Source organism: Dysidea avara, chromosome 5, assembly GCF_963678975.1.
Source record: "Dysidea avara chromosome 5, odDysAvar1.4, whole genome shotgun sequence".
NCBI lineage: Eukaryota > Metazoa > Porifera > Demospongiae > Dictyoceratida > Dysideidae > Dysidea > Dysidea avara.
Window position 1 is genome coordinate 42,120,147 of NC_089276.1, and position 12,863 is coordinate 42,133,009.

The 12,863-nt window shown below is 38.9% G+C and overlaps 1 protein-coding gene across 1 annotated transcript in view; it reads left to right on the plus strand.

Moving 5' to 3' along the window:
- Positions 1–12,863, plus strand: part of LOC136256984 (ER membrane protein complex subunit 10-like) — a 61,692-nt gene that overhangs the window by 2,697 nt on the left and 46,132 nt on the right. The window contains exon 2 of the mRNA XM_066050075.1: positions 9,952–10,000. Within this exon, the coding sequence (XP_065906147.1) occupies positions 9,952–10,000 (49 nt within the window). The remainder of the gene's footprint in view (positions 1–9,951; positions 10,001–12,863) is intronic.

Sequence of the window (12,863 nt, forward strand, 5' to 3'; positions counted from 1 at the left end):
CAAACTAGTGCAATAAAAATAATATAAATTTAAAAATGTAGTAAGGTTCCAGCGATAAACAGTAGGAAACATGGTGATGCATTGTAGCAATGTGGGAAAATCCCTACTTTGGAATTACTCGTACATTGCCAAGTAAGGATTTTCCACATTGTTACAGTGCCAAGTAGCTAGAGATTTTCCCTCATAGCTACCATCATCTTGTTTCACTTTTTATCACTAGAATCCTTGGCTACTACAGTTTTTAAAATTAATATTTTTTTATTATTACAGTAGTGATATCAAAAGTATATAATGGGGGAGGGAGAGTATCAACCTTCACTATACCCAATGGAAAATGAGCCTGTAAAGTTCTATGGCCTCGATCAAACTGCATGCTTCCTGCTGTTGATTGGTGATTAATTAAAAACACATCTTGCGTTTTGGAGATACCAGGGCGCGCTTGTTCTTAAGCTCGCCCATAATCTTTGTCGTGCAAATGGCGCATGGAAGTGGTCATGGAAGAAGTCGAGGTGGTGGAGGTAGAGGTGGTGATAGCGTTTGAGGTCAAGGTAAAGAACGTGGGAAACAGCGACAGTTACAAACTTGTCCACCAGCAAAGAAGTGACAAAAGCTTACAGAATTGGAAGGAGAAACTCGTTCAGCGACCTCAAGTGAAGCAAGTGAAAGGAATGCCTCAGCCTACTCCAAACAGGGTGCTGCAAAGAAAACAAAGTCAGTTCTTAAAGAAACACCCAGCCACGAAACTGTTAAAAAGAAGGCCAAGAAGAGTAAAACAAAAACCATGAATAAATCCGATAGAGAAAGCTTGCTGCAATCACTACGTAAAATTGATGAAAAGACTTTACGCTGTGACGTTGTTATGAATCTAATGGCAACTTTCGAAGATAACGTGTTACTAAAAAAGTTCACAAGCGTGGTCTGTTCAACAGAACAGCTACTACAAAGTTTGATTTTACATCACCAACAGTGCTTTGCAGCGTTGTATGTCTCCAGCAAGAAACAGCAGGATGCTTATTTACAATTTCAGATAGACTGGTTTAAATATTGCAGCATATTTCTCCTTGATGAAGACCATTCCTTAGAAGACATTGACTATTGTGAATTGCCGAAGCATAAAGTAAGTGCACTTAGAAGCACATGGTTGGGATTTGCAAGAGCAAATGGCTTTCCTGTTCCACATTGTAACAAAGCCATGATGACTGTTTCTTCTACGGTGTATCACTTTCTACTAGACCACGTTGTTCGCTTCCAGCAAAAGTCTGTAGAGTCCGAAACCGTTACAATAGAAACAGATGATGATGGAGTTTTTTACCGCTTTGGTGGAGCGACACTCTGTAGTATGCTACACGGTTTGTACAAGGAGATAAAATGTTGCACAGACGATCGCAAAAATGTCCTCTCACAGAAGATCACGATGTTGCAAGCCATCAACATTAAGGATAAATCGTGCATTCCAGGCAACTTACAGTGTCGTGACAGAGGATTTATGTATTTTCCTGATCCAGTTTTCTTGCCATTCTTCCGTAAAGTTGACAGTATTCTTAAAGAGGTAGTAACCTTAAAGGGGCTAAATGAACATGGAGATGAATTGATCAAGGTAAATTTTGTTACATTGGTATACATACTTGTTAGCTAAGCTGCCAAGTTAGTATACAGTGGCATGGTTACAGTTTTTTCTCAATACAGGTTGCACATGACACATACAGGTTGCACATGACACTATCGCAGGAAATCATAACATGGAGGAATTGTTTAAAACTGCATTGTCGCGGAAGTTGCCCAATCTTGATGTCTTTGATGAAGGAGTACTACAGAGTGTATGAAAAGAGTTTACACAGAAGCTGTTTCATACTACAATTCAGAGTTTGTGTCTGCAACAAAACAACAACTGGCTACCAAGAAAGAACTAGCATCACCTGTAGATGTCAATCTGAGAAGTTCATTATCTATATATTAATTCTCTTCGCCCACGCATGTGTTTTTCGAGCACTGATCAGTCATTCTTGGTCGGATTTCAATCGGATCGGTACCATTCAATTCTAGAATTTGAGACAAATCTTATGATCCAGGATTGGTGGCGATTCGTTGAACTACGGAAAATACCCTTTAAACCCCCGTAACTACCCTAGGAAGACACGAATTCGTCCATAACTTTCTTGAGACCCTTATCGTGTTACCAGCCTTCCCCATCTCCCAGCCTACACTAGACTTTTCCCTCCCCTGTGGCCGACAGAACGAGAAATGTTAAAATCGAGGCCATAAAATTTTCAAACACAAACTCCTCCCAGGTTTTTCCCCCGATTAGCTTCAAACTCGCTAAATCAACTACCCGTCCAAATCAATGTGTCATAAGGTGGTTTTCGTGTCTATCATTACGTGCTAACTTTGGTTGCGAGATACTTATCACTGTCAATGGCCATTATAAGTTAACGATACGCGTATACGGCATCCCGGTATACACGCGTTGCCAATAGAAACCAGATGACGTCACAGTTAAAATTTAATACCTAAAAGCTTACAGTGAGATAGGATCAATCACTTTTTCATGATTTAACCAATCACATCAGCGAATTTGATCATGTGATCTGGTGTGTACGCTATCATCCGGCAACTAAAAAATAATTTTTTAAAATTTTTTTTATCACACCCACCAGTGTAAAAGGAGAGTTTCGTAGTGGGTGTGGCAAGTCTACGAGCTATGATCAGGCTACTTGACAGTCTACATAGGGAAGACTCGCCAGGAATACACACTCTGCATCCTGCTGTGCTGTCCACTACAAGGATAGATAAGTGTCAGCTACTGCGACATGAATATAAGCATGTCAGGGACTACAGACAGACCTAAAACGGAGGATTACCAGCAGCACCACTGTAAGGGAGAAGGAAACAGTCGTAGTAGGTGTGGCAATTTAACTAGCTATGATCACTCCAATCAGTCTACCTAACAGACTAAACAAGGAAGATTCGCCATTATGATAGATGAAGAACGGAAGATTACGTTCAACTACTCTAATAAAACATACATCTACCTTACCAGGCTACGAATCGTGGACAACATCATGAAGTGACTGTTGCAGTCTTCAATGTGTAGGGAGACATAAGATACGTTTTCACTCCTTGGTAACTCCACAGGGACAGCTGAAACTTCTATAAACTCCGTTGAACTACCCTAATAGAACATACGTCGCGATATCTACCCTAATAGAACACACACAACCTCTCTACCAACAGTCAATCTATCTCTCAACTTCTCTAGAGTAACCACTCTTCATATGAAGGATTCATCTTGGTAATGCACCTTGATTCAGAAAGCAACAAAAGAACTCTTCTCTATCCAAATCCACATGGTTGTGTTGACCTTGCTCAGTACAGCTGATAAACTTGAATACCCATACTCAATACTGTACTGCATACACGCTTGGTCATGCGATAAGTAAACATTACAATACCGTGACTAGGATGTAGAAATAGAACTACAATTCATTTACTCAAATTGACTACTTAAATATACAAAATGTATGTGACAAATGCAAGTTGAATTAGAACATAGCTCATTGTGATGATGCACCAACTATTGGTAAATTGATCCTCATATCACACTCAAAGACTTTATGTTAGTTCATGCAACATCATCAAAATGAAGTTGAGTACATCCCTGCCATTCAAAACTAATCTTTTTCATGTATGTGCATGATTGTAATGGGACACATCTTGATACGCCACCTTCATGAGAACTGTGTTCTGCATGAGTACTGCAGAAATTCCAGTGCACAAGGCCACCAACATTACACACAATTGAGGAAATTATGTATGCACATCAGTAGCTATGCGTAATCATGTCTTTGTTGGTATGTAATGATGTGAAGTAATGTTCAAATTTAAGTGTATTCACACAATAGGACATAACAATTGTCTTAGTATCACGCGCATTTTGCGCGGGTGCCACTAGTTATTATTATTATTACTTTACAGTGACCAGCATTATTAACTCATCACACAAAATTAAGCACTAAATTAGGCACTACATAATGTTTGCATACAAAACACAATTGTTATTCCTTTACTTTCCCATATTTATGCTTTACTAGAGGTAGTTGTCATTGTAATCCTTCCCAGCCTGATGACTGGAAGTACACTGTTTCACCAACTGGGAGCACCTCGACGTACTGTAATTAACTCCATCCAACTTCCCTCCAGCGCTATATTTGTACTGGCTGAATATGCTGTCCATGGCAGAACCAGAAATCCGAAGCGGGGAGATAAAATATGTTGGATATGTCTCTAAGAACCATTTAGCAAAGGCATTAAAGCCATAGACATCTATGCATAGAAGGTCCCATGCTACAGATACAGACTAGCATAACAATTGTGTTCAAACAGTACAATTGCCTACTTTGCCAAGATAGAAACTCCTTTTGTGTTTTACTGGTGTGTGGGAATTACGGATCTGTTGATATAAGAATATACATCACTTATGGGGCGTTGAACATGACATTACATACAATGCTTGATGAGATCAGTAAGCCATCCAGGTACCCTTTTGTTAATGTTCTTTATGACATCAGAGCTTAGGCTTTGGACTCTTTCATGGCTAAGAAATCCCCGCTCAAACAAGTGATGACACACTTCCAAGTATTCCAGCGTATCTGAAGTTTTGGCTGCTGCTGCTGCTGCTGCTGCTGCTGCTGCTGCTGCTGCTGCTGCTGCTGCTGCTGCTGCTGCTGCTGCTGCTGCTGCTGCTGCTGCTGCTGCTGCTGCTGCTGCTGCTGCTGCTGCTGCTGCTGCTGCTGCTGCTGCTGCTGCTGCTGCTGCTGCTGCTGCTGCTGCTGCTGCTGCTGCTGCTGCTGCTGCTGCTGCTGCTGCTGCTGCTGCTGCTGCTGCTGCTGCTGCTGCTGCTGCTGCTGCTGCTGCTGCTGCTGCTGCTGCTGCTGCTGCTGCTGCTGCTGCTGCTGCTGCTGCTGCTGCTGCTGCTGCTGCTGCTGCTGCTGCTGCTGCTGCTGCTGCTGCTGCTGCTGCTGCTGCTGCTGCTGCTGCTGCTGCTGCTGCTGCTGCTGCTGCTGCTGCTGCTGCTGCTGCTGCTGCTGCTGCTGCTGCTGCTGCTGCTGCTGCTTCAGGTGTAGTCTTGTCATGGTGTACATACCAGTGCAACTTGCCCAACACTTGCTCTTGCTAATAAAGAAATTTTTACATTATAGAATCACCATTAAATTTTTACAAAAATCAAGAGTGTGTATTATAATTAAGGGCACTTCCTCCCTCATGTTATACACTTCCTCCCTCATGTTATGCACTTCCTCCCTCATGTTATGCACTTCCTCCCTCATGTTATGCACTTCCTCCCTCATGTTATCCACTTCCTCCCTCATGTTATGCACTTCCTCCCTCATGTTATCCACTTCCTCCCTCATGTTATGCACTTCCTCCCTCATGTTATGCACTTCCTCCCTCATGTTATGCACTTCCTCCCTCATGTTATGCACTTCCTCCCTCATGTTATGATGTACGGGCTCATTTTTCACTGGGTATAGCAAAGTTCGATACTCTCCCTCCCCATTATAGCAAAGTTCGATACTCTCCCTCCCCATTATAGTAAAGTTCGATACTCTCCCTCCCCATTATAGCAAAGTTCGATACTCTCCCTCCCCATTATAGCAAAGTTCGATACTCTCCCTCCCCATTATAGCAAAGTTCGATACTCTCCCTCCCCCATTATAGCAAAGTTCGATACTCTCCCTCCCCATTATAGCAAAGTTCGATACTCTCCCTCCCCATTATAGCAAAGTTCGATACTCTCCCTCCCCATTATAGCAAAGTTCGATACTCTCCCTCCCCATTATATACTCTTGGTGATATATGGATGACCTGTCTCAAATGGTTTGACCTAAAATTTTGTAAGATGGAATTCCTCCATGGTCACTTGTTTCATTTATAAGTTGGAATTCTTCCTTGATCTCTTGATTGCCTTGATCTCTTGATTGCCAACATAAATGTTTAGTAAATTTCTGCATTGCTGAAAGATAACGTTTTAAGGCTTTTGATCTACTAACTTTTTGATCACTTGATTCACTGCACTTATGGTCCTATTTTGACCCTGTCATTCATATATATGAAAGAATTTTGGCATTGACCAGAATAATTGTTATAGCTAATGTGCCAAAGTAGGGACTTTCCCACTGAGCTATGCTGTAACACCATCATTCATCTCTTGTCTCACTACCTTTTATTGCATAGATCCCTACTTCGTTTTTAAATTAACAATTTTTAAAATACTAGTTTGTTTACTGTAGCACAGCTAGCTACAATATAACTTGTGACTGTTCTATTAGAATATCATACATGACTGTTGGTTGTATTAGAGTATCTTGAGACAGCCAAGGGGTGTGCAGCTAGAAGGGGTGAGATCATCTTGTTTACTGTTAAGTAAATAGCTAGATTGTTAAGAGGTGTGGTCTCCATACTCTATTGCTATTAGTTAATCTAGATCTATTTGATGGGTGTGGTAGCGAACCTATTGCGAATGGAATCCCAATCAGGAATTTGCAGATATCTAGCTAGTACACCTCTTATAGTAGTGCTGCTTCTGAAATCCAGCTCTGAAATAATTCTGTGGCATCTAAATATGCTGCTGAAAGAAAATGTTGATACGGAAAATTAATACCTCGATATGGTTTCATTGGATGAAGAAGACAAACAGCCTGATTGAAGATAAAAGAAAAGACAGGCACAGAGGGCCTACACTCGTCAGAACCCCAAAAGGCACATCCTATTGTTATTGTGGCTTTAAAATGGTGGCTGTGTGCTGCTTTGTTTGGCCTCTAGCCTTGTGACTGTGGTCGGTGAGGCAGTGAAACTAAAATTTGAGTTTTGGTGATTTTTAAGCCAGATAGCCAGCCTTTTCGTAAAAGTGTGTGTGTGTGTGTGTGTACCTATCTACTTATCTACCTATGTTTGTCCGTACACACCCACGTGAGCAAAATCGTTAAATGGTAAAAGCAGCAGAATGAGTCTGTGTTAAACTTCTGAACAGGTATACTTTGCTCTGAGGTGGTTTCTTTTCGGCGGTATGAAATACGGGTGTGGCGACTCTCCTCCAACTTTGTGGATTACCTTGCGTTCGGGTTTTGCAGACGTTTAACAACTGTTCAGGCCTCGTAGACTACCAGGAATAGCCTATCCCTTCGAGTTGGAAAGGGGGCGTATCCCCTACATACGCGAATGAAAATGAAGAGCAGCTTTGAGGCTTTGTCAAGAGAATTTGTGGGAAAAAAACACGATAATCAAACTATAAAACAGTTTAAATGTTTCTGTACGTAATATGTTGTTAAAAGCAGTTTGTTTAACAAGTGCTTCCTTAGCGGTACATACGTAGCAACGTAATTGAAGAATTACGAAAATTTCATGATTTGCAAAATCTGAGAATTACAATAAATTAATTATCATACAATACTATAGGGACCACAAAGGAGTAGGCGTGGCCCACAAAATAATATCCAAAAACCAGCCTCAATTTTCCATGACAATGATGAGGCAGTATTGGTTAAGTAAAACTAAGCCCAAACAAGCCTTTAGATCGACCCAAAATGTTTTCAGCAAGTTGCTATGGAATTTTTAAAAAATTAGTTAATGGAATTTTCTACTGATTGACTGACTAATGCCTTCAGACAAGCATAATTCGACAACGGATAAGGCTACAGGGTTTGATTTTTTTACTGTTCGATGTCACTTCGGCCCGAGAGGTGCCAATTGGACGTACAATGCATTCTTCATGGACTTACCAGTGTCCTCCTTTGTGTCCCATTCATCTTTGCTAACAGCAAAATTGTCAATTTGGTAGCAGCACATGATGACTTCCCTTTGTAACGGAAGTCATCAATATTTTTCGTAATGGCTATTTTGATTGCAGAGGTGCTTTTCAAACAGTCCTTGATTTGTACTGCTGTGTAACGGGTTGAACATAGCCGACAACGAAGCGTAATGGATATTTCACTTTTCAGACAATAATTGATATAACTGGGTGCACAGCACCATTTCTTTCTTTCAGTATGCGTGGATTGCAGAGGTGCTTTTTGAACAGTTCTTGATTCGAAATGCTGTGTAACAGGTTGAACATAGCCGACAATGAAACATAATGGATACTTCACTTTTAAGACGATTATTGATATAGTTGGGGTGCACGGCGCCATTTCAGATACGGTATGCATGGGTTCACTAGTCATAGTAATTATTTACAAAAAAAGTGAGCAAACAATTATACAAAAAATTGGAATTTTCGACTAGAATAGGGACCATAGCACATCGATAAAAAGTACTGAAACAAGCTGGAGTAGTGCACAATATTAAGTCACAGTAAAACAATAAGAAGTGTTATATTCCTACTGTGCTCAAGATACCATAATGCACATGCACAGTAGGGATATAACACTTCTTATTGTTTTACTGTGATTTAATATCGTGCACTACTCCAGCTTGTTTCAGTACTTTTTATCAATGTGCTATGGTCCCTACTCTAGTTGAAAAATTCCTTTTTTTTCTGTGTGCTTGTGTATTATTGTACAACCAAAACTTATTAATAAAATAATAATATTACATAGTTGGTAGTTCCAGATGAGTTAGCTAGCTGCATGACGCCTGGTTTTTAGGAGTAGCACAACATAAACTTCCTATATCTGGCCACCTTTAAGAGTTTCTGTTATATATTATATGGACTAGTACTATTCTGTAAAGGTGATTTTCATTGCGTTAGATGTCTCTAGGATGATTTTCAATTTTAGGGTGGTGTGTGAATTTTTGGGGCGGTCCCTACTTAAACGGTACAATGTAACAATAGACTAATATGACTGCTAGCCTGTATAATCCCCTGTAGGGGTATCCTTGTGTCATGGTAAGTGGATTGGAACACAATGTTGTAGCATACCTAGTAATAGTAGCTATAGTGTTCCTGTACCTTTGATCTTTACTTCTGTATTTGGGTGGTAGAAGTGGGTACAAGTTTTGCTACGTTTATGGCTCCCATCAAATGATCCGACAGACTCAGGCTCTGTGAGTTTCACCAGATCTTCCCCCTTTGTTGAAATAGAAAAGGGAAAACATGGTCTGGCAATGAGACTACCTCTAAAGACATTATTGATGACATTATGATGAATGTTCCTTGTTTACCAGTGATGGGGGGGGTAGTATAGCGGTGTAGCCCCCAAAATTGGCAATATTGTGCACTTTTTCATAAAGCCATGAAACTTTCCACACAAACAGTACTCCTCAATACATGTATTTTTAGATATAGTGCCATCGCTGATTTGACCTTTGGTGACCTTTATGGCCATTTTTGTACTGAAAGTTGATCATTTTTGTCTTTAACTCCCTGAGGCAGTAATTAACTTATTAAAACATGGTACCAAACAAAAGATCTTGCTGAAAGAAACAACTTGGTTTTTATTTGAAGTCAATAGGTGATTTCATTAGTTATGATCATTTTTATTAGCTGCAAAATTCGATAAATTTACCTGCCCTCGAGGTGTGAATTACCTGTGGGCAGATAATTATGTATAAATTTATTAAATTTTGCAGCTAATAAAAATGATCATAACTTTGTAATGAAATCACCTATTGACTTTAAATAAGAACCAAATCGTTTCTTTCAGCAAGATCTTTTGTTTGGTACCATGTTTTAACAAGTTAATTACTGCCTCAGGGAGTTAGAGACAAGAATGACCAATTTTCTGTACAAAAATGGCCGTAAAGGTCACCAAAGGTCAAATCAGCGATGGCACTATATCTAAAATTACATGTATTGAGGAGTACTATTTATGTGGAAAGTTTCATGGCTTTATGAAAAAGTGTACAATTTTTTGGTTGTGCCGCTATACTAGAGGGGATCTACGTATACTAACTGAATATTAAGTGTGTATCGTGGGAAGGAGGGATCGAGGGTTATGGTGGCTGTTACTGTTTTAGGAAGATGATGTATTGTACAAGTTGGAGATTGATCACTCTTTTGATGAGGGTGAGTAGTTTATGACATTATTGATCACTCTTGATCAGGGTGAGTAGTTTATAATGTTATTGATCACTCTTTTGATCAGGGTGAGTAGTTTATAATGTTATTGATCACTCTTGATCAGGGTTAGTAGTTTATAATGTTATTGATCACTCTTGATCAGGGCAAGTAGTTTATAATGTTATTGATCACTCTTGAGTAGTTTATAATTTTATTGATCAGGGTGAGTAGTTTATGACATTATTGATCACTCTTGATCAGGGTGAGTAGTTTATAATGTTATTGATCACTCTTGATCAGGGTGAGTACTAGTTTATAATGTTATTGATCACTCTTGATCAGGGTGAGTACTAGTTTATAATGTTATTGATCACTCTTTTGATCAGGGGTTTATAACATTATTGATCACTCTTTTGGTCAGGGTGAGTACTAGTTTATAACGTTATTGATCACTCTTGATCAGGGTTAGTAGTTTATAATGTTATTGATCACTCTTGATCAGGGCAAGTAGTTTATAATGTTATTGATCACTCTTGAGTAGTTTATAATTTTATTGATCAGGGTGAGTAGTTTATGACATTATTGATCACTCTTGATCAGGGTGAGTAGTTTATAATGTTATTGATCACTCTTTTGATCAGGGTGAGTAGTTTATAATGTTATTGATCACTCTTGATCAGGGTGAGTACTAGTTTATAATGTTATTGATCACTCTTTTGATCAGGGGTTTATAACATTATTGATCACTCTTTTGATCAGGGTGAGTACTAGTTTATAACGTTATTGATCACTCTTTTGATCAGGGTGAGTACTAGTTTATAACGTTATTGATCACTCTTGATCAGGGTGAGTGTTAGTTTATAACGTTATTGATCACTCTTGATCAGGGTGAGTACTAGTTTATAACGTTATTGATCACTCTTGATCAGGGTGAGTACTAGTTTATAACATTATTGATCACTGTTGATCAGAGTGAGTACTAGTTTATAACGGTATTGATCACTCTTGATCAGGGTGAGTGTTAGTTTATAACATTATTGATCACTCTTGATCAGGGTGAGTACTAGTTTATAACGTTATTGATCACTCTTGATCAGGACGAGTGTTAGTTTATAACGTTATTGATCACTCTTGATCAGGGTGAGTACTAGTTTATAACTATTTCATATTATCCATTTATTAGTAGAGGTGCACCGATAATCGGATCGGCTATCGGTCTTGTTTTTTCATATCGGTATTGGATCGGTAACATGCTTAAAAAAGCAGGTTATACAGATATACATAAACATCTATTTATGGGCACTCACGCTCTAGTAATATCCTAGCAGTGTAGGATTATGTAGTGTTGGCTATTGATTATAGTCCTACTCTGTCACTTATTTGCTACATTTAGAGAGCAAATTGTTAGAGAAAAACTCCATGCTACCATATCGAATCGGCTTTGTTTATCGGCTTGATAATATTATTTTATATCGGTTATCGGAATATCGACTAAAAGTCATATCGGTGCACCTCTATTTATTAGTTCTTGTAATTTAATGTTTCATAATTCATGGCACTGTTACAGACCACAGTGAGTGCATTATAAGTTATAACGCACCAACTACAGTGCAATATACAGATATTGCACTAGCTGCAATTTTGTGCAGCATTGCACGAGCACTGGCAGCCGAGACCGCTACGACACCTCATCTAATAGGTGGAAAGACACCTCACAGATCACTTAGATTCTTTTACATGTATAGCCGGACATGTAAAAGCTGATTGTGGGCCATAACGTCACCAATATGTATAATGTTTACCAAGCATCCAATGGCAATCGAAAAAGCCAACGTGGTGGCCACAATTAACTCCAGTCTGCATATATATAAAAGTACTTATACACCTTACTATATAGTATGTTCATGTTGAGCTGAATCCTGAAAAACAGCTAAAAATTAAAAGTGGATTTTTTCTCAACAGAGTTAACATTTCAGCTAACCAGATGATCATTGGTAACAGCAAAGGTGTCAACAACAGACACGTACGGTTTGGCTCCATTACAAGTTTGGCTGTAATGGCCACTGTACTTATATGGCTTCACCATAGGAAATGTATTGTGAAAATTTTGATTGGCTGTGTCAAACATTTGAACAAAAAGATTTTAAAATATTTTTAGCGGGTCAAGCAGTACTACAAATGGGCCAAATTTCAAGATCGTGTGTAATTGCATCATCCATGAGTTATTAAATGTTTTTGAGGATTCAGCTCAACGTGAGCATACTATAGTCTGGTACCATCTGAGCCCAGATTAATTAAACTGTAGTCCACTTTAACAATGACTCTATAAAACTATTATATTCTAAATAATACTCACCATTATGTTCAATTATGGCAACCAGTTTTTGTCATGCCACCAGATTTGAGTTTAGCCACTGTGGACAGTAAGAATTAGACTAGTATTACAGTGCCTGAAATTACTTTTTTGAAATGTTCTGACAAAGTGTCTGAACAAACCCAAAACTGTTCAGACATTCTTATATTTGGTCTGACATAATCAGTTGAGTTCAAATACAAGTAATAAAAAAATAAAATATACAGTTGAGTTGCGTTTGGAAACAGAGTAAAGTTAAAACAGTAAACCACATACACAAATAAAAAAATTGTAAAAATGATATATAATTACAATACCCAATCATCCCAGTCTTCAAGCAGAAACTTCTCTTGTTGAAGTTCATCATCCTCTTCTTCATCACCATAATATTCAACCTCTTCAGCATTGCTATCATCATCAACAACCACCACATCACGTGTTGAAATCATTGCTGATGCACTAGATAAATGACAATCTGATGTTGCTTCTTTATGTTTAGAGCTGCAGCGCTTTTTG